General features: G+C 52.7%; 1 protein-coding gene and 1 long non-coding RNA gene across 5 annotated transcripts in view; both read left to right on the top strand.

Annotated features, from left to right (window-relative positions):
• chrna2b (cholinergic receptor, nicotinic, alpha 2b (neuronal)) overlaps positions 1 to 7,842 on the top strand; it is a 33,682-nt gene extending 25,840 nt beyond the window's left edge. For 2 of the 3 annotated variants that reach the window (XM_043695265.1, XM_043695264.1), the window contains exon 7: positions 2,108 to 3,725. In XM_043695265.1, the coding sequence (XP_043551200.1) occupies positions 2,108 to 2,233 (126 nt within the window). In that variant the 3' untranslated portion in view covers positions 2,234 to 3,725. Of the gene's footprint in view, positions 1 to 2,107; positions 3,726 to 6,607 lie in introns of those variants that run through there. The other variant, XM_043695266.1, reaches the window with a different exon arrangement.
• A 6,623-nt stretch (positions 7,843 to 14,465) lies between these two features.
• LOC122552563 overlaps positions 14,466 to 22,497 on the top strand; it is a 35,153-nt gene continuing 27,121 nt past the window's right edge. Inside the window, exon 1 of one of the 2 annotated variants that reach the window (XR_006312417.1) lies at positions 14,466 to 14,896. This is a non-coding gene — a long non-coding RNA (uncharacterized LOC122552563). Of the gene's footprint in view, positions 15,236 to 22,497 lie in introns of both variants that reach the window. The other variant, XR_006312418.1, reaches the window with a different exon arrangement.

The following is a 22,497-nucleotide window of genomic DNA, read 5'->3' as shown; positions in this document are numbered from 1 at the left end:
TTCCTTCCCAGGAAAATCCTTCCCACTAGCTGGTCTACCTCTTGCTATTGCCTCATCTGCATCAACTCTCACCTCCGGTATACAGCTCGGGTTCCCACCCCCCTGCCATACTAGTTTAAACCCTCCTGAACCACTCGAGCAAACCTTCCACCCAGGACATTGGTCCCCTTCCAGTTCAGATGCAACCCATCCTTCTTGTACAGGCCCCACCTTCCCCAGAAGGCAATCCAATTATCTACATATCTGAAGCCCTCCCTCCTACACCAGCTGCGCAGCCACGTGTTAAGCTGCACCCGCTCCCTGTTCCTCGCCTCGCTATCTCGTGGCACCGGGAGTAAACTAGAGAAAACTACTCTGGTCGTCCTGCTCTGCAGCTTCCACCCTAACTCCCTGAAATCACTTTTTATATCCTCGATCCTTTTCCTGGCTATATCATTAGTGCCAATATGTAACAAGATTTCTGGCTGTTCGCCCTCCCCTTTTAGAACCTTATACACCCGGTCGGAGACGTCCCGGACCCTGGCACCAGGGAGGCAACATACCTTCCGGGAATCCCGATCCTGACCACAAAATCTCCTGTCGATTCCCCTAACTATCAAGTCCCCTACCACGAGTACTTTCCTGTTCTGCCCCCTTCCCATATTTGCCACAGTGTCAGGCTCAGTGCCAGAGAACTGACTACTATGGCTTTCCTCTGGTAGGTCATCCCCCCATCAGTATCCAAAACTACTTATTGCTGAGGGGAATGCCCACAGGGGATCTCTGCACTGTCTGTCTGTCCCCTTTCCTCACCCTAACTGTAACCCATCTATCCTTGTCCTGAGCCTTAGGAGTGACCAACTGCTGGTAACTCCTCTCAATTACCCCCTCAGCCTCCCGAATGATCCGTAGTTCATCCAGCTCCAGCTCCAATTCCCTAACACGGTTTTCAAGGAGCTGGAGTTGGGTGCACTTCCCACAGATGTAGCCAGTGGAGACATGTGCCATGTCTCCCACCTGCCACATTCTGCAGGAGGAGCAAGCAACTGCCCTAGCATCCATGTGGGCAGTGGTTAATCAAGTACCTGAACAAGAACTGCTCTCTGCAATGTGACAGCAGGTGGATCTTAGTTAATAATTTCCTGTTCCACACTCTGTGTTCATGTTGCTGTAGTTAGGCAGCTCCTGTTCTGAGGTTCTTTCCTATAAGGGAAGCTCATTGCTATTTGATTTCACGACATTGAGAGTGGAGAGAGGGAGAAACTGTGAGTCTTGCCTACCCTGGTATACTGGGGTCAGTTTTCTTACTTTAACAGTTGTTCGGAGTACAGAACTGAGTTGTGAAAGTGTTTGCTGTGTTCGGGAGGGGAGTGTTCTCTTTGTGGTTGCTCCTTTGCTGAGTGAAGTGGGAGGATGTTACTGCCACTTTCTCTTTAGTTGTAATCCCAGTACCATCTGAGAATTAATCTTCTGTTTCTCGACCATACAACACTATCCTGGTGGATTGGTCATTCTACATGGAATTCCTTTTGGTTTTCCAAATTATCCAATCATCCTGACCTGAACTCCTCTTCACTGAACAGGGAAGTGGTGAGTTGTTAGGCTCCAAAGCAACGACCCAGGTTCAGGCCAGTTTTCCCTCTGAGATCCCTCTGGGCCAGGCTGCATGGAAATAGAGCTACAACTCTGGTGGGAAGTTTACTCTGGAAGGGGCTGGTTCCACAGCAGGTCTGAAGGCTGGATTAATCTCTGGGCAAATTCTGCTCGCCGCATAGTCTCAAACTGGTTTAACTTTATCTTGGTTCTCCTTCCAATTCCTTCTCTCCCCTCATTTACCCCCTGCTCTCATTGACCTCCTCCCTCCCCTACCCTCTCTCCTCCCGAACCCTGTCCCTTCCCTATCCATGTCCTCCCCTCTCTATCCCTCTTCACCCTGCCTATCCCTCTCCACCCCTCCTTTACCCTCTCCCCCCCCCTATCCCTCTTCTTATCCTCTTCCCTCCCTATCCCTCTCCTCCCCTTCCTATCCCTCTTCACCCCTCCCTATCCCTTTCCTTCCCTCCCTATCCCTCTCCATCCCTCCTTTACCGTCTTTCCTCCATACCCCTGTCATCCTTTTCTCTTTTAGGTAAAGGAAGACTGGAAGTATGTTGCCATGGTGATTGACCGGATTTTTCTCTGGATATTTATCATCGCCTGTTTGTTGGGCACGTTTGGACTTTTCCTCCCACCCTGCCTGGCCGGAATGATTTGATGTTCCATTTATAAAGTCGGGAGAGTAAGCTGGGAGGATTTAAGCTGCATGTGAGGGTGTGGGGTTAGGGAAAGTTTCAAAGGAACTCTCCCCTTCATCTACCCTTCCGTCTACCTCCACCTTCCTATCCCCACTCCCTCAATCCCTTAGGCCCATTTACCCCAAAATCCCCAACTCTGCCACTCACTTCCCCACCCCGCTCCTCCACCCACCCCTATTCCCAATTTACCCTCCAACCCTCAATACGCCCCACTACACATTTGCCATCCTCCTCACCTCTCCCTTGTGCCCCAAACCCCCTCATTTTCCATCCTTCTCCCAATTGCTGATACACCTTCATTAACCTCCTCCACCCTCTCTGGTCACTTACATACACACCCAGTCTTGCAAATGACCCCCTCCAAGCCTGACCAGGAATGCAGTAACATTCCTGAGGGGGTGAATTGTTTTTGGTCCCAAGGGATTAACATTGCCCTCATACACAGACCTGACCTCTCCCTCTCACTGATTGTCTGAGTCCAAACCGTGTTTTCACAAAGAAGCGTGAAATAACATGAATAACTAATTTAAAACATGGATATATGGCTGGAAAGTTGCAGGGTGACACATTTCATTCATTAAGCATTGATTTGCAGATAAATAGTTTTGTATCACTTTTGATTTGTTGACTTAGAATATTCTTGAAAGTGTTTCCATCTCTTAAGACTGCCCCCGTCATTATGTGGAGAGCTTAGCGATGAAGGGACTGCGGTTTCACCTTCCCCCTGTTTGGACATTGTTGTAAAATCCCCGGAGAATAGCTCGTGTCCCTATACACTACCACTCACCCCCTCAAAGTCACAGAGTGCAGCCTTCAAGCCCTCATTTGGAGACCTGATAGGCCATTCCAGACTACCTCTATCCCCTCGTGGTCTGTCTATTCTTATACTGCCTTGACTGCCTTCTTATCTTTACCCTTCATAACCATAAACGCATCTGAGACCAATATTCCATTTGAGTTCTGAGGAAGGGTCGTTGTCCCTGAAATGTTAACTTTGATTTTTCTCCACAGACCCCAGACCGGATGTGTTTATCCAGCAGTTTCTGCATTTAATTCCATTTGCCTTCTCTATTACCCAAAGGTTTAGATTCCAGTTTTTGTGATTTGTGGATGAGCTCTGAGTTGTAGCTTTCTGCAGCCTTTCTGTATTCAAATAATATACAGCTCCTCTATTGTTCCTGCCAAAGTGCATAACCTCACAGTTTCTCATATTATATTCCATCAATCAGGTTTTTCACTCTCAAGGTAACTAGAAGTAGGAATAACCTCAACTCCACTCTCCTGCCTGCTCCCCCAAGCCTTCAACCCCATCACATCACTCCACCTGTCTATATCTATCTTTGAGTGTGAGTTACAGAGTCAGAGCGATGAAGAGTATGGAAATAGACTCTTTGCTCCAACCCATCCATGCTGATCAAATATCCTAAATAAATCTAGTCTCATTTGCCAGCAATTGGCCCATAGCCCACTAAACCCCTCCTATTCATACACCCATCCAAGTACCTTTTAAATGTTGTAATTATATTGGCTTCTGCCAATTTCTCCCACAAGCATTGCCCTCTGCATGAAAAAGTTACCGCTTATGTCCCATGTAAATCTTGCCCCTCTCACCTTAAACCCATGCCCTCTAGTTTTGGACTCCCACCATGGAGGAAAGACCTTGGCTGTTCATCTATCCACACCCCTTGTGATTTTATAAACCTCTAAAAGGTCACCCCTTAGCCTCCGACACTCCAAGGAAAATGGCCCCAGCATATTCAGCCTTTCCCTATAGCTTAAACCTGCCAACCCTGACAACATCCTTGTAAATCTTTTCTGAACTCTTGCAAGTTTCACAACATCCCTCCTATAGCAGGGAAGCCACAATTGCATGCAGTATTCCAAAAGTGGCTTAACCAATGTTCTGTACAGCTGCACCATGACCTTCCAACACCTACTCAGTGCATTGACCAATAAAGGCAGCATACCAAACACTTTCTTCACTATCCTATCTACCTGCATTCTTTGTTCAGCAACACTCCCCAGGATCTTACCATTAAGTGTACAAGTCCTGCCCTGATTTGCCTTTCCAAAATGCAGCATCTGACATTTACCAAAATTAAACTCCATCTGCCACTTCTCAGCCCATTGGTTCATGTGATCACGATTTTGTTCCACTCTGAGGTAACCTTCTTTGCTGTCCTCTACACCTCCAATTTTGGTGTAATCTGCAAACATACTAAATACCTCCTATGTTTACATCCAAATCATTTATATAAATGACAAAAAACAGTACATCCAGCACCAGTCGTTGTGACACACTGCTGGTCACAGGCCTCCAGTCTAAAATGCAACTCTCCACCACTACCCTCTGTTTTCTACCTTTGAGCCAGTTCTGTATCCAAATGGCTCGTACACTCTGTATTTCATGCTCACCACTTGCCTTCCCAACGACTTATGTGTCATCTACAAAATTGGCATCAGTACATTCACTTTCATGATCCAACTGGTTCATGTGTATTGCATATAATTGTGGTCCCAGCACCAATTCCTGTGGCATAGCTGCTGTTAATTACATCAGTATCAATCTTATACCCAATAAGCTATGTTTAAGAATAGAAGGAAGAAGGCATGAGCACAACTGAAAACTTGATGTTTAGTGACAAGAAATATTCCCTGAGCCTACTCCCCGATCAGCTGCACCCATATCATGCTGTGGTTTGTGACATCTCTCCTCTGCAGGACATACTGCACATCACGATCCCACTCATCTGCTCACACATCGCTGAGCCTAATGCCTGCAGTAAACTTTACTTAAAACTCTTCTTCGTCCCCTCAGGTCAAATTCCCAGATGTACTAACTCGGCCTTTGTTTCTGCCTTGAAACTTTATTGCTGGAACAGCACAGCAGGTCAGGCAGCATCCAGGGAACAGGAGATTCGACGTTTCGGGCACAGGCCCTCATTCCTGAAGAAGGGCCTGTGCCCGAAACGTCGAAACTCCTGTTCCCTGGATGCTGCCTGACCTGCTGTGCTGTTCCAGCAATAAAGTTTCAACTTTGATCTCCAGCATCTGCAGACCTCACTTTCTCCTTTGTTTCTGCCTCACTCAGGTATAGTCTCCTAACTCACACTAACTTTACACTCTTCCTGATGAACCAATACCTTGATTCAAAATTGTCATTGTTGTTTTTGACTCCCTCCAATGATCTTGCCCCTCCCTTTCATTGGCACTTCCTCAAAATCTACAACTGTCCAGTGCTTAATAATGGGACTGGTGAAGATTTAGTTTAACTTTGACAGTACAGACCTGATGGGCTGAAGGGCTTCTTCTGTATTGTGTGATTCTATCAAAGATTTTCTCTAATTCTGACCTGTTGAACATTCTCCATTTGAATCAGTCATCTATCAATCCAATAGCACAGGCCACAAGCTCAGGAAAGGAATTCCCTCCCTAAACCTCTTTGTCTATCTACATGGTTGCTTTCCTTAACATTTGTTAAACTTATCACATTGGCCACATGCTGGGCATCTGTCAGAACATCACATGCGACTTAGATTCTTACTTAGTTTGATTATGCCCCTTTGAGGCATCTTGGGAGGATTGAAGATGTTTAAGGTACTATATGAATGCATGTTGTTGCTGTCAGTGCATTGCAGTGTGAGTGTAATGCTGTTGGAGGTGCTGCCTATGAAAAGAGATGTTTAACCAAGTCTCTGCTACCCTTGAAGGTGGATGTAAAGTTTAGCTGTGAATATTTGTAAAAAGAATGCTTTCTGGCTAATATTCGCCCAGAAGCTAACACCACTAATGCAGAATATCTGGTTGTAGTCACATTGCTGTTTATGAGATCTTGCTATTCCAGAATTGGTTGCGGTGTTTCCAGTGATTACAGATCAATTATATGTCATTACATGCATATCATTGCAGGAGATTCTCAGGTTATGAAAGGATTTTTATAAATACAAGGATTTCTTTCTGTTTCTGTATACCGTAAAGGTCACTTTTAGTATTATTTTGGAAGACACATGACACCAGGTTATAGTCCAACAGGTTTATTTGAAATCACAAGCTTTCAGAGCACTGCTCCTTTGTCACCTGATGAAGGAGCAGTGCTCTGAAAGCTTGTGATTTTAAATAAACCTGTTGGACTGTAACCTGGTTTTGTGTGACTTCTGAATTTGTCCACCTGAATCCAACACCACTGGACATCAGTATTATTTTGGACTGCGGATTAAAAGTGAGAAAAGATACTGCTTTAAACCAAGGAGACTCCGCAGGAGTCAGTAGTTTATAATGAAGACATGGTTATGCGAACACATTGTAAGTTGTGTATGGAATATTTCCTTTTCCAGGAACAGCAAGGGCAATGTCAAATGGAACAGTAATAGTGTGTTTCTGAACTAAGGAACAACTGCCTGGCAACAGCGTTTTGATTGGTTCTTGAGCAGCTGATCATACCGTGTGTGTGGAAAATATAACAGAAGCTTCCAGTGTGCAGCTAACACTGGCTCTCTCCCTCTGTCCTGTGTGAGGAAAGTCACAGGAAATCCTTCGGTAGCTGTTCCTACTCGCTATTTCCCCATAAACTCTTCACTCTGTAAATGGACTGTTGAAAGAGAAAGGGGCAAGGGATGTAGGGGATGAGTAAAAGCATCCTTCAGAGTCTCTGAAAAGTGTGAATCCTGAACCAGTGAATGCAATCAGTCTCGCTTCATGAACAAAGAACTGGAAGGAAGTGGGAGGAACTGAAAGGGCATGGCTCGACATCAAGTTTTATAGTCCAGGATGGTGCCAGTGAACTGTTTCTTGTTGACTTTTCATCCATGTTTCATCTTTAATGTCCACATCTGTGTCTGTCTGTCTGTATGAAGAAAGGGAATTTGAAAGGGGATAGAGTTTAAGTTTGAGTTATAAGTTAGCAACTTGTGATGGTTTTTGTTGATGTTTAAAAAAAATTGATTACAAAGGTATTTAATTGTTAGTAGAGAGTAACTGAGTGGGATTACTCTTTTAACTGGAATTAGACAATTGGGCACTTTGGTAATTTCATCAATTTTTCACAGTTGTGACAACTTGGGAATTAGTGGGTCGTGATTTATAGCACACTATCCCACTGAGTCATGACGATATACAGATGATCGATATCGGCCTCCTCCAGTAGTCCCCAGAATCACAGATACCAGTTTTTAGCCAATTCAACTCACTCCATGTGAAATCAGGAAACAGTTGGAGCCACAGGATACTGCAAAGGATAAAGGCCCTGACAACATTCTGGCAATAGTACTGAAGACTTCTGCTCCAGAAATTGCCTCTGCCCAAGCCAAATTCCTCCAGTCTAGATGTTACCTAATAGGGTGATGAAACATCTTGAAATGAACCTTCCAGCTCAGCGAGCAAACCTACATCCAGAACCTCAACCCGAGCTACAAATCTTCTCAAAACTCGCTCTTCCAGTTCAGTTACAACACTGACACCTACCCCATAAATTGGTATATCCTGTAAAGGAAAAAGAGGACAAATCCAACCCGGCCAATTACTGCCCAATCAGTCTACTCTCAATCATCAGTAAAGTGATGGAAGGTGTCATCAACAGGGCTATCAAGCAGCACTCCTCAGCAATAACCTGCTCAGTGACGCCCAGTTTGGGTTTCACCAGGGTTACTCAGCTTCTGATCTCATTACAGCCTTGATTCAAACATGGACAAAAGAGCTGAATTCCAGAAGGGAGGTGAGAGTGACAGCCCTCGACATCAAGGCTGCATTCAACCAAATCTGGCACCAAGGAGCCCAGCAGAACTGGAATCAATGGGGATCAGGGACAAACTCTTCACTGGTTGGAGTCATACTTGGCACATAGGAAGATGGTTGTTGGAGATCAGTCATCTCAGTTCCAGGACATCTCTGCAGGAGTTCCTCCGGGTACTGTCCTAGGTAAAAACAATGACTGCAGATGCTGGAAACCAGATTCTGGATTAGTGGTGCTGGAAGAGCACAGCAGTTCAGGCAGCATCCGAGGAGCAGTAAAATCGACTTTTCGGGCAAAAGCCCTTCATCAGGAATAAAGGCAGAGAGCGTGATGAAGGGCTTTTGCCCGAAATGTTGATTTTACTGCTCCTCGGCAGCTGCCTGAACTGCTGTGCTCTTCCAGCACCACTAATCCAGGGTAGTGTCCTAGGCCCAACCATCTTCAACTACTTCATCAATGACCTTCCCTCCATTATTAGGTCAGAAGTGAGGATGTTCACTGATGATTGCACAGTGCTCAGCACCATTTGTGACTCCTCAAATACTGAAGCAGTCCATGTTCAAACACAACAAGATCTGGACAATATCCAGGCTTGGGCTGACAAGTGGCAAATGTTGCAGGAAGAAGTCAGTATGAAAAAGAGATAGCTGGCATCATGAGATAAGGTCCACCCTTTGATTTTAAAGGACTGTTCCTGGGATGAGGTTACCAAATTTTCAAGTGATTTAGTTGCACCCATGTTGTGTGTCAGAATATTTTAGTCACAGTATCTACTGGTGTTTTAAAAAATTCTCAAGGTCAGGTTCGTAGGAGAGTAGTCTGACACAGAACAAACGACCAAGAGGCGAGACTGCTAGAATATGAGCATTTTATTCCCCGCAGCGTCGCACAACGGGTCTGGCTTATACTCACTCTACATGTTACCGGAACTGGGAGCCGTCAGTTCTCGTAGAGCGGTTGCCAACAACCCACGCTCGGCGGTTAAACGCAACCCCGGAGCAGACTCATCGCACCATATTCCACTGCTTGGCCCAATACATGTGTTACATTATGATTCACACATGTATTGGGACATAATTTTTAACCGTTTCACCACATTCCACTGCTTGGAATTTTACACCACAACTGGTAAATTGAGGCTGAAGTCTTACTAAGGGGTCTCATAAATATCTGATGCATTGTAATTTACAATTACATATGATGTAATAAATCTGTTTCTCAAGGCTGAGCCTACTTTCTGCTGAAGACTTTGTGTAAGACTCATCCCCCACTTGCTAGCTGAGATTCATACCAACAAGAAGGACTGATGTTTATGAATGTAAGAAAAGCTTTTCAGATGCCACTGGTAGGCATAACTATAGCATACACTGTGCCAGCAGAGTTGGTAATATTGCAACATTTGTGCCACACACATGCTCAACAATTAACAGTTCCAATAAAAGAGAACCTAAACACCTCGCCTTGACATTCAACAGCATTACTATCACTGAATCCCACACTATCAACATCCTAGGGATTACCCATAACTGGGAGTTCAACCAGCCTAACCATAAACATACAGTGGCTTCAGAAATATTTCAGAGGCTAGGAATCCTGCCACAAATAACTCACCTCCTGACTGCTCAAATCCTGTCCACTATCTACAAGGCACAAGTCAGGAGTGCGATGGAATACTCCCCACTTGTTTGGGTGGGTATAGCTCTAATGACACACATCATAAATTTTAAGCAATGGACAATGTTTGTTATGTACATACACAGAAGCTGACTGAAACATTACCACAAATCCAGAAATGGCAGTTTGTCAGTTCTGATGCACTTGTCAATGACACTCTCTCCTCACACCCAATTGCATTTCCAGTCTTTAATGTGTGTGTTAAACTGAGAGCTCGCCATATGAACATAAACAAACAGCTCTAGTTCTCTCCTGACAGGACCAGTCCTGTGCCCTGTTCCATTCCATTCCTTCATGCTGTCTCTTTCACTCCTATTCAAGTGTAAACCAGAATTAATTCTTCCCAATGCAGATGCAGGAAAATCTTCAGAAAGTTTGTTTTTAGCAAGATTTGTGTTTGTTGTCCAATTCTAATTGCCCTTGAACTGTGTGTCTTGCTCAAGAATTTCAGAGTAGTTAAGAGTCAAGAACATTGCTATGGATCTGGAGTCATGTGTAGGTCAGAACCAGTAAGGATGGCAGGTTTCCTCCCCTAAAGAACATTAATAAATCAGATGATAATTGACAATTATTTCATGGTCACCATGACGGGCATAAGATTTACTTTCTACATTCCATTTTAATCAGTTACATTTTTGAGTGTGTGTATATAATTAGATTAGATTAGATCACTTTCAGTGTGGAAACAGGCCCTTCGGCCCCACAAGCCCACACCGACCCACCGAAGAGCAACCCACCCAGACCCATTCCCCTACATTTACCCACTCACCCAACACTATGGGCAATTTAGAAAGACCAATTCACCTAACCTGCATATTTTTGGACTGTGGGAGGAAACTGGAGCACCCGGAAGAAACCCACACAGACACGGGGAGAATGTGTAAACTCCACACAGACAGTTGCCTGAGTATCTGGCACTGTGAGGCAGCAGTGCTAACCACTGTGCCACCGTGCTTTCCACAATGTGTGTGAGCACGTGTTTGAGTGCATGTGTTGGTGTGTAGATGTGAGTATGTGCATGTGTGTCTGTGTATGTGTGTGTGTGTGTGTGTGTGTGTATGTGTCTGTGTGTGAGAGAGAAACTGGAAGAGTGGTGGGTGGAAGAATTGTTGGTTATGTCCGTCATGTGAAAGGCCAATTGTGACTTGCTGATGGTCCAGGAGATAGAGAGCTCAAAGTAGCTCAAACGGGAAAGCAATGATAATATACAAGAAAATGTTCTGAAAATATCTGCCTTTATTGAACTCAAAATTTATTAATAGTTATTCGTAGGATGTGGGCATCACTGGCTGGGCCAGCATTTATTGTCTGTCCCTTGTTGGCCCTTGAGAAGTTGGTGGTGAGCTGCCTTATTGAACTGCTGCAGTCCACCTGCTGTGGGTTGACCCACAATGCCATTAAGCAGCCAGTCCCAGGCTTTTGACCCAGTGACAGTGAGGGAGAGTGACAAACCGATACTGTGGCACTGCCACTCTCAGTGTTACAGGAACCAAGGACTCTCTGCCCTTTCAGGTGTGTGTCAAGTCTCATCCAGTGGTATTTGGAGAAGCAGGGAAGTTGTTTCCACTGCCCTGACCAACCTTTCTCTCTCAATGAATGTCATAAAAACAGACTTACTGGTCAATATCACATGGCACTTTGGGGAAGTTGTTCTGCTCAAATTGTCTGCAGAATTTGTTCAGGTAAATGTAGGAAAGCAGGAGACTAGACAGCTAAAGGAGCAGGGGGTTCTTGGGGAGCTGGCCCACAGATCCCTAAAGATGGCAGAACAGATTAATAAGGTCATTAAGAAGACATATGGGGCTGTTGCCTTTATTGGTTGAAACATGATTAGAAAAGCAGGGAGGTTATGTTAGAGCTGTACAGGACTTTGGTCAGGCCACTACCGGAGTACTGTGCGCAGTTCTGGTCAGCACACTCTTAGAAGGATGGGATTGCATTGAAGAGGGTGTAGAGGACATTCACCAGGATGCTGCCTGGGATGGAGCATTTCAGCGATGAAGAGAGGCTGGATAAGCTCGGCCTGTTTTCTTTGGAGCAGAGAAGGTTGGGATGGGGGTGGGGGGAATCAGATAGAAGTGTACAAGATTATGAGGGGCGTTGACAGGATGAATAGAAAGCAGCTGTTCCCTCAATTGAAGACTCAATAATGATTTTAGTTTTAAGGTGATAGATATAAGGTTTAGAGGGGATTTAAAAAAAAATTCACTCAGAGCGTGCTGGGAATCTGGAATGCATTGCCTGGGCAGCAAACCTCACAGTTAAACGGTATTTGGATGACCACTTGAAATGTCAGAATGTGGGTCAAGAATGTGGGTCCAATGTGGGCAAGTCGGCCTAGTGTAGATTGAGAGTAATTTTCGGCAATGCAGACCAATGGGCGAAAGTGCCTCTTCTGTACTGTCTGGTTGCATCGATGGTTTTTGGTGATTTCAGATTCGCTGCTCTCTCTATTCACTGACTTCAATGTAAAAAAGGCTGTGGACCTGTTGAGGACTGTAAATGCCAGTTAGGTTGAAGAACTGATTTGATTGTTCTGATCTTACATTGTCCACAACCTGTCCACTTTCCCAGAGTGGAGATACTGAGCGAGTTGGATTGTCCTTTCAAATCAGAATCGTGTGTGAGAAATGATTTAGGGAAGGTAAAAACAATGATTGCAGATGCTGGAAACCAGATTCTGAATCAGTGGTGCTGGAAGAGCATAGCAATTCAGGCAGCATCCGAGGACAGGCAAAATCGACGTTTCAGGCAAAAGCCCTTCATCAGGAATAAAGGCAGAGAGCCTGAAGCGTGGAGAGATAAGCTAGAGGAGGGTAGGGGTGGGGATAGAGTAGCATAGAGTACAATAGGTGAGTGGGGGAGGAGATGAAGGTGATAGGTCAGGGAGGAGAGGGTGGAGTGGATAGGTGGAAAAGGAGCTGGGCAGGTCGGACAAGTCCGGACAAGTCAAGGGGACAGTGTTGCTGGAGGTTAGAAACTAGGATGAGGTGGGGGAAGGGGAAATGAGGAAGCTGTTGAAGTCCACATTGATGCCCTGGGGTTGAAGTGTTCCGAGGCGGAAGATGAGGCGTTCTTCATCCATGCGTCTGGTGGTGAGGGAGCGGCGGTGGAGGAGGCCCAGGACCTCCATGTCCTCGGCAGAGTGGGAGGGGGAGTTGAAATGTTGGGCCACGGGGCGGTTTGGTTGATTGGTGCGGGTGTCTCGGAGATGTTCCCTAAAGCGCTCTGCTAGTCCGGGTCCCGGACTGTGGGGCAGGCGCGGGAAGGTTGGTCGCAGACTGTGGGGCAGATGCGGGGGGGCGGGCCCCGGACAGTGGGGAATGCGCGGGGATCTGGGTCTCGGACTGTGGGGCAGGCGCGGGGAGGCGGTTCCCAGACTGTGGGGCAGGCGCGCTGAGGTGGGTCCCAGAGTGTGGGGCATGTGCGGGGAGGCGGGTCCTGGACTGGGAGGCAAGCGCGGGGAGGCATGTCCCGGACTGTGGGGCAGGTGCGGGGAGGCAGGTCACAGACTGTGGGGCAGGTGCGGGGAGGCAGGTCACAGACTGTGGGGCAGGTGCGGGGAGGCAGGTCGCAGATTGTGGGGCAGGCGCGGCGAGGCAGTCCCGGACTGTGGGGAAGGCGAGGGGATGTGGGTCCCGGACTGTGGGGCAGGTGTGGGGAGTCAGGTCCCAGACTGTGGGGCAGGCGTGGGGAGGCGGTTCCCGGACTGTGGGGTAGGCGCGCGGAGGCAGGTCCCAGACTGGGGCGCGGGTGCGGTGAGGCGAGTCCCAGACTGTGGGGTGGGCACGGTGAGGCGGGTCCCGGACTGTGGGGCAGGTGTAGGGAGGGGGGTCCTGGAGTTTGTTTGGGGCAGGCGGGGGGATGTGGGTCCCGGACTGTGGGGCAGGTCCGTCGATTTTGCCTGTCCTCGGATGCTGCCTGAATTGCTGTGCTCTTCCAGCACCACTGATCCAGAATGATTCAGGAAGCTGAGTGCTCGTTCAAAGCCCTGGTGCCTGGCTAAAATGCATGGCTTAAAATGTCATGATTTTGGATTAGTGGTGTTGGAAGAGCACAGTAGTTCAGGCAGCATCCGAGGAGCAGCAAAATCAAAATGTCATGAGCCAATAGCCTTGAACTCTCAGCTGCTCCATCTAGTGACATGGTAGTCAGATTCCATTGCCACAGCACATACAATCAACAACCTCAAATTAACACATCACCAATCACACAGTACAGTCTCTCGAAGCTGTAACCCATTGCTTTCTCATTAATTGTGTCTGATAAATTATAGCTGAAAATGTGTTGCTGGAAAAGCGCAGCAGGTCAGACAGCATCCAAGGAGCAGGAGAATCGACGTTTCGGGCATGAGCCCTTCTTCAGGAAACATTCAGCAGGTGACCTGCTGCGCTTTTCCAGCAACATATTTTCAGCTCTGATCTCCAGCATCTGCAGTCCTCACTTTCTCCTCTGATAAATTATAACAGACTGGCCCCATCACCCCTCATTCCAATGCTTTGCATAAATCTTCAAACCTGTCTGTTGTTTTTATCTTGCCTCCTGACACCCCTCCAAGGCAAAACGTGTCTTCATTTTTTTTCAATATGAATTAAAATTCGATCGCGCATTTCGAAGGTTTCACTGCCAATAGTGCACTGATTTCTGACACACTCCTCGTTTCCCACACGAATAAGGCAGTCAGCTTGGATCCCACGATAAAACAGTGAGACAATGTGGATCCTTGTTACATCAGTGTGAAAGTTTGGATATTTGTGTTATATGTGACTGTATTGATCCTGTGTAAAAAAGCTGTGGGGTTGCTCTGGTTAGAGTGTATTTGCAATCCCGTGGACTCCCTGAGTAATGTTGTCTGGGGGAGTGTGTGCCTCCAGGACCCTGCGGACTCCCTCAGCAATGTTGTCTGGGGGAGTGTGTGCCTCTAGGACCCTGCGGACTCCCTGAGTAATGTTGTCTGGGGGACTGTGTCTCTAGGACCCTGCGGACTCCCTGAGTAATGTTGTTTGGGGGAGTGTGTGCCTCTAGGACCCTGCGGACTCCCTGAGTAATGTTGTCTGGGGGAGTGTGTGCCTCTAGGACCCTGCGGACTCCCTGAGTAATGTTGTCTGGGGGGAGTGTGTGCCTCTAGGACCCTGCGGACTCCTCGCCCGGTAACCGCGATATTTCCCAGGTTCCTTTGCGTGTTTACAGGAAGTGATGTCACAGCACGAGCCAGCCGCGGGTGAGTTTATTTGAAAATAACGAACGGTCACATTTAAACTTGGACAGTTTTAACTTGAACAAATTGATCGGAAACTCCAATACTTACCAGACCCTGGGAACTGTTGGGGCGGCATTCCTGCTCAGCTTCTGGAAGTTTCCACGGGCCTTGACCAATCAGGAGACACCGAGTTAATTGGTTTGGTCACCTTGAAATGTTGTGGATGGTTTGTGAACGTCCACTATGTTCAGATAGTCCCGGAGTCCTCAAACGTTCCTCATATGTTCAGCCTTTCATTCCTGGGATCATTCTGGTGAACATCCTCTGGATCTGCTTTCGGGCCAATGCATCCTTCCTGAGGTATGGGGCCCAAAATTGCTCGTAATACTCTGTCATCTGACGAGCACCTTATAAAGCCTCAGAATTACATCTCTGCTTTTATATTCTAGTTCTCTTCCTAACTACCAACTCAAACTGCAAGTTTACCTGAAGAGAAGCCTGGGCTAGGACTCCCAAATCCCTTTGCACTTAAGTGTTAGAAACGAAAATCGCTTCTCAATAATCGCTCTAGACAAATTCAGGAAAACAAAGTTTTATTAACAAGTCAAGTCTGCAGAGTCGGGCACCCTTAAAGAAAAGGCGCGCTGAGGCTTACAAAGTCTCCATTATTTATAGGACAAGTCCCTCCTCTCCTTGGCTCCAACAAACCATAAGGTTCACATTCTTAACAACATGATTATTTTTATCACAAAGTCTGCAACAAAAGGCTCCAGAGTCTCCAAAGTTTGTTGTTTTTCTCACCCTGTAGTCTTATCAGTCAAGGACTTATCCTTCCCTGCTGTGTGAATGGCTTCATTAATCAAGAGCCTGCTTGTTTTTACTATCGCTCACAAATTGTCAGCATTCTGCACAATTTAAACTATTCTACTTTTGAGTATATAAAATGGTTGTTAGAAAAGAAACAAAAGTTTTGTCTTTTATTATAGATCAGTCTGTGGTCCAGGCACATCTTAAAGTTTAAACCAAAATTACCTCTCACATTAAGATTATGAATTTTCTCTCCATTTAGAAAGTAGTCCATGCCTCTATTCTTCCTACTAAAGTGCGTGCCTTCACACTTTCCCACATTGTACTCCATCTACCACTTCTTTGCCCACTCTCCTAACCTGTCGAAGTCTTCCTGCAGCCTCCCTGCCTCCTCAATACTACTTGCCCCTCCACTTAAATTTGTAATAATCTCTAAACTTAGTCAGAATTCACTCAGTTCCTTCATCCCGATCATTAATATATAAAGTGAAAAGTTGTGGTCCCAACAATGACCCATGTGGAACACCACTTGTCACTGGCTGCCACCGTGAGAAGACATCCAAGTCTCTATCCATGCTAGCACCTTGCCTCTAACACTAGAGTGGTGGGCGGCACGGTGGCACAGTGGTTAGCACTGCTGCCTCGCAGCGCCAGAGACCCGGGTTCAATTCCCGCCTCAGGCGACTGACTGTGTGGAGTTTGCACGTTCTCCCCGTGTCTGCGTGGGTTTCCTCCGGGTGCTCCGGTTTCCTCCCACAGTCACAAAGATGTGCAGGTCAGGTGAATTGGCCATGTTAAATTGTCCGTAGTGTTAGGTAAGGGGTAAATGTAGGGGTATGGGTGGGTTGCGCTTCGGCGGGTCGGTGTGGACTGTAAAGTAATCTAATCCACACTGTAAAGTAATCTAATCTAATCTAAACTATGGGCCCTTATCTTACTGAATAGCCTTCTGTGCAGCACCTTATGGAAGGTTTTCCAGAAATTCAGAAAGAGATAGCATATGTTGATTCTCCATGGTTTAACCTGCTCATTACCTTCTCTAGGACAAACCAAATGACTGGAATAACATTCCAGGTATCAGTGTCACATATCAAGGGTCTGATCAAAGTAATAAGTAATCCAAAACTGTACAAACTATTTTAGGTAGAGCGATCATAACAAGTTATCAAGGTGATGGTGTCAAAACAAGACAGAAAGGATAATTTTACTGATATAGAACAGTATGTGGAGGTTCCATATAACATGACGTGAAACCAAGATCATGCTTGAGGCAGTGTTCATTAGTATGGAACTTGTCTATCAGTTTCTGCTCAGCGATTCTGCCTTGTTTTGTATCTCAAAGGCAGAATTGGCGGATGCTTATCTGAAGATCAGAGGTTGGAAGTCCTTGACCGCTGAAGTGTTACCTGACTGGGAGGGATCACTCATCTGTTGTTGTAGCATTTGCTCGGTCTTGCCAATATACCATGCTTCGGGGTATTCTTGCCTATAGCATATGAGGTAGACAAAGTTGGCAGAGTCACATGAATACCACACGTGTTCTGTGTGATGGTAGTATCCATGTCGATGATGTGACATGTCTGGCACAGGTTACTGTGGCAGGGTTGTGTGGTGTTCTGGTTGATATTTCTTGAAGGCTGGGTAGTTTGCTGTGAACAATGGTGTGTTTAAGGTTTGGTGGTTGTTAGAAGGGGAGGTGAGTCCCAGATCAGGGGCAGGCACAAGGAGGCGGGTCCAAGACTGTGGGGCAGGCACGGGGAGACGAGTCCCGGACAGGGGCAGGGAGGCAGGTCCCGGACTGTGGGGTGGGCACAGGGAGGCAGGTCCCGGACTGTGGGGAAGGCGCGGGGAGGCGGGTCCCGGACTGTGGGGAAGGCGCGGAGAGGCGGGTCCCAGACCGGCGTGCAGGCGCGGGGAGGCAGGTCCCGGACTGGGGGGCTGGCGCGGGGAGGCAGGTCCCGGACTTGGGGGCAGGCGAGGGAAGGCGGGTTGCAGACTGTGGGGCAGGCGCGGCGAGGCAGTCCCGGACTGGGAGGCAGGCACGGGGAGGCAAGTCCCGGACTGTGGGGAAGGCGAGGGGATGCGGGTCCCGGACTGTGGGGCAGGTGCGGGGAGTCAGGTCCCAGACTATGGGGCAGGCGGTTCCCGGACTGTGGGGAAGGCGCGGGGATGCAGAGGGCGATGGAAGGCGGGTCACAGACTGTGGGGCAGGCGCGGGGAGGCGGGTTCCAGACTGGGGGGAGGGCGCGGTGAGACGAGTCCCAGACTGTGGGAGGGCGCGGTGAGGCGAGTCCCAGACTGTGGGGAGGGCGATGGAAGGCGGGTCACAGACTGTGGGGCAGGCGCGGGGAGGCAGGTCCCGAACTGTGAGGCTGGCGGGCTGACGCGGGTCCCAGACTGTGGGGCATGCGCGGGGAGGCAGGTCCCAGACTGTGGGGCAAGTGCGGGGAGGCAGGTCCCGGACTGTAGGGCAGGTGCAGTGTGGTGGGTCCCAGACTGGGGCGTGGGCGCAGTGAGGCGAGTCCCAGACTGTGGGGCGCGCGTGGGGATGGGGGTCCCGGACTGTGGGACAGGCGCAGGGAGGTGGTTCCCAGACGGTGGGGCAGGCGCGGGGGTCTGGTTCCCAGACCGTGGGGCAGGCGCGGGGAGGCGGTTCCCAGACTGTGGGGCAGGCGGAGGCCAGGCGCACCCGGACTGTGGGGCAGGCGGAGGGAGGCGCACCCGGACTGTGGGGCAGGCGCGGAGAGTCAGGTCCCGGACTGTGGGGCAGGCGCCTGGATGCGGGACCCGGACTGTGGGGCAGGCGCGGTGTGGCGGGTCCCAGACTGTGGACCGGGCGAGGGAAGGCGGGTCCCGGACTGTGGGGCAGGCGTGGGGAGGCAGTTCCCAGACCGTGGGGCAGGCGCGGGGAGGCGGGTCCCGGACTGTGGGGCAGGCGCGGGGAGGCGGTTCCCAGACCGTGGGGCAGGCGCGGAGAGGCGGTTCCCAGACTGGGGGCGGGCGCGGGGAGGCGGGTCCCGGACTGTGGGGCGGGCGCGGGGATGCGGGTCCCAGACCGTGGGGCGGGCGCGGGGTTGCGGGTCCCAGACCGTGGGGCAGGCGCGGTGAGGCGTGTCCCAGACTGTGGGGCAGGCGCGGGGAGGCGGTTCCCAGATCGTGGGGCAGGCGCGGGGAGGCGGTTCCCAGACTGTGGGGCAGGTGCGGGGATGCGGGTCCCGGACTGTGACGAAGGAGCGGAGAGTCAGGTCCCGGACTGTTGGGGCAGGCGCCGGGAGGCGGTTCCCAGACTGTAGGGCATGCGCGTGGGGGCGGGTCCCAGACTATGGGGCAGGCGCGGGGAGGCGGGTCCCAGACTGTGGGGCAGGCGCAGGGAGGCGGGTCGGGGGGTTTGTCCAGGGCAGGCGCTGGGAGTCGGGTCCCGGACCGTGGGGCAGGCGCGTGGATGCGGGTTCCAGACTGTGGGGCAGGCGGGGGGAGGCGCACCCGGACTGTGGGGCAGGTGCGGGGAGGCAGGTCCCGGACTGTGGGGCAGGCGCGTGGATGCGGGTCCCGGACTGTGGGGAAGGCGCGGGGAGGCAGGTCCCGGACTGTGGGGAAGGCGCGGGGATGCGGGTCCCGGACTGTGGGGCAGGCACAGGGAGGCGGATCCCGGACTGTGGGGCGGGCGCGGGGAGTCAGGTCCCGAACTGTGGGAAGGGCGCGGGGAGGCGGGTCCCGGACTGTGGGACGGGCGCGGGGAGGCGGGTCCCGGACTGTGGGGAAGGTGCGGGGAGGCGGATCCCAGACTGTGGTGCAGGAGCGGGGAGGCGGGTCCTGGACTGTGGGGCAGGCGCGGGGATGTGGATCCCGGACTGTGGGGCTGGCGCGTTGAGGCGGGTCCTGAACTGTGGGGTAGGTCCGGGGATGTGGGTCCCGGACTGTGGGGCTGGCGCGTTGAGGCGGGTCCCGGACTGTGGGGCAGGCCCGGGGATGTGGGTCTCGGACTGTGGGACGGGCGCGGGGAGGCGGGTCCTGGACTGTGGTGCAGGCGTGGGGAGGCGGGTCCTGGACTGTGGGGCAGGCGCGGGGATGTGGGTCCCGGACTGTGGGGCTGGCGCGTTGAGGCGGGTCCCGGACTGTGGGATGGGCGCGGGGAGGCGCGTCCCAGACTGTGGGGCGGGCTCAGGGAGGCGGGTCCCGGACTGGGGTGCTGGCGCAGAGAGGCGGGCCCTGAACTAGGTGTCACGTACGGGGAGGCGGGTCTCGGACCGGGGGGCAGGCGCGGGGAGGCGTGTCTCGGACTGTGGTGCGGGCGCGGGGAGGCGGGGAGGCGGGTCTCCGACTATGGGGCAGGCGCGGAGAGGCGGGACCCGGAATGTGTGGCGGGCGCGGAGAGGTGTGTCCCAGACCGGGGTTGGGGAGTGGTGCAGGAAGGCGTGTCCCGGACCAGGGGCGGGCGCGGGAGGTGTGTCCCGGACTGTCCAGCAGGCGTGGTGTGCCGTGTCCCCGACGGTGGGGCGGGCGCGGAGAGGCGGGTCCCGGACTGTGGGGGTGCATTGGGAGGCGGATCCCAGACTGTGGGGCAGGCATTGGGAGGTGGGTCCCGGACTGTGGGGCAGGCGCGGTGTGCCGTGTCCCGGGCTGTGGGGCAGGCGCGGAGAGGCGGGTCCCGGACTGTAGGGAAGGCATGGGGAGGCGGGTCCCGGACTGTGGGGCGTGCATTGGGAGGCGGATCCCAGACTGTGGGGCAGGCGCGTGGATGCGGGTCCCGGACTGTGGGGCGGGCGCGTTGATGCGGGCCCCGGACTGTGGGGCAGGCGTGGGGAGTCAGGTCCCGGACTGTGGGGTAGGCGCCTGGATACGGGACCCGGACTGTGAGGCAGGTGCAGGGAGGCGGGTCCCGGAGTTTGTCCAGGGCAGGCGCGGGGATGCGGGTCCCGGACTGTGGGGCAGGCGCGGGGATGCGGGTCCCGGACTGTGGGGCAGGCGCAGGGAGGCGGTTACCAGACCGTGGGGCAGGCGTGGGGAGTCGGATCCCTGACTGTGGGGCAGGTTCGTGGAGGTGGGTCGGACCGTGGGTCTGGCGCAAGGAGGCGGCTCCCGGACTGTAGGGCAGGCGCTAGGAGTTGGGTCCCGGACTGTGGGTCTGGCGCTGAGAGTCGGGTTCTGGACTGTGGGGCAGGCGTGGGGAGGCAGGTCCCGGATTGTGGGGCAGGTGCGTGGAAGCGGGACCCGGACTGTGGGGCAGGCGCAGGGATGCTGGTCCCGGACTGTGGGGCAGGCGCAGGGATGCGGGTCCCGGACTGTGGGGCAGGCGCATGGATGCGGGTCCCGGACTGTGGGGCAGGCGCGTGGATGCGGGTCCCAGACTGTTGGGCGGGCGCGGGGACGCGGGTCCCGGACTGTGGGGAAGGCGCGTGGAGGCAGGTCCCGGACTGTGGGGAAGGCGCGGGGATGCGGGTCCCGGACTGTGGGACAGTTGCGGGGAGGCGGGTCCCGGACTGTGGGATGGGCGTGGGGAGGCGGGTCCCAGACTGTGGGGCGGGCACTGGGAGGCAGGTCCCGGACTGGGGTGCAGGGGCAGAGAGGCGGGTCCTGGACTAGGGGTCACGTACGGGGAGGCGGGACTCGGACCGGGGGGCAGGTGCGGGGAGGCGTGTCCCAGACTGTGGTGCGGGCGCGGGGAGGCGGGTCCCCGACTAGGGAGCAGGCGCGGAGAGTCGGGTCCCAGAATGTGTGACGGGCGCGGGGAGACGTGTCCCAGACCGGGGTTGGGGAGTGGTGCAGGAAGGCGCGTCCCGGACCAGGGGCGGGCGCGGGGAGGTGCGTCACGGACTGTCCAGCAGGCGCGGGGAGGCGGGTCCCAGACCATGGGACGGGCACGGGGAGGCGGGTCCCGGACTGTGGGGCAGGCGCATGGATGCGGGTCCCGGACTGTGGGGGAGGCGGGTCCCGGACTGTGGGGCAGGCGTGGGGAGGCGGGTCCCGGACTGTGGGGCAGGCGTGGGGAGGCGGGTCCCGGACTGTGGGGCAGGCGCGGGGAGGCGGGTCCCGGACTGTGGGGCAGGCGCGATGTGGCGGGTCCCAGACTGTGGGCCGGGCGAGGGAAGGCGGGTCCCGGACTGTGGTGCAGGTGCAGGGAGGCGGGTCCCAGAGTTTGTCCAGGGCAGGCGCGGGGATGCGGGTCCCGGACTGTTGGGCAGGCCCAGGGAGGCGGGTACCACACTGTGGGGCAGGCGCGGGGAGGCGGGCCCCGGACTGTGGGGCAGGCGCGAGGGGAGGCGGTTCCCGGACTGTGGGGCAGGCGCCTGGAGTCGGGTCCCGGACTGTGGGTCTGGCGCTGTGAGTCGTGTCCCGGACTGTGGGTCTGGCGCTGTGAGTCGGGTCCAGGACTGTGGGGCAGGCGCGTGGATGCGGGTCCCAGACTGTGGGGCGGGCCCGGGGATGCAGGTCCCAGACTGTGGGACTGGCGCGGGGAGGCGGGTCCTGGACTGTGGGGCAGGCGTGGGGAGGTGCATCCTGGACTGGGAGGCAAGCGCAGGGAGGTGGGTCCCGGACTGTGGGGCTGGCGCGAGGATGCGGGTACCGGACCGTGGGGCTGGCTCCGGGATGCGGGTCCCGGACCGTGGGGCTGGCACTGGGAGGCGATCCCGGACTGTGGGGCAGGCACAGGGAGGCGGATCCCAGACAGTGGGGCAGGCACAGGGAGGCGGGTCCCGGACTGTGGAGCAGGCACAGGGAGGCGGATCCCGGACTGTGGGGAAGGTGCGGGGAGGCGGATCCCGGACTGTGGTGCAGGCGCGGGGAGGCGGGTCCTGGACTGTGGGGCAGGCGCG

Source organism: Chiloscyllium plagiosum, chromosome 9, assembly GCF_004010195.1.
Source record: "Chiloscyllium plagiosum isolate BGI_BamShark_2017 chromosome 9, ASM401019v2, whole genome shotgun sequence".
NCBI classification, from domain to species: Eukaryota; Metazoa; Chordata; class Chondrichthyes; order Orectolobiformes; family Hemiscylliidae; genus Chiloscyllium; species Chiloscyllium plagiosum.
This window is presented reverse-complemented; position numbering and strand designations above follow the sequence as displayed.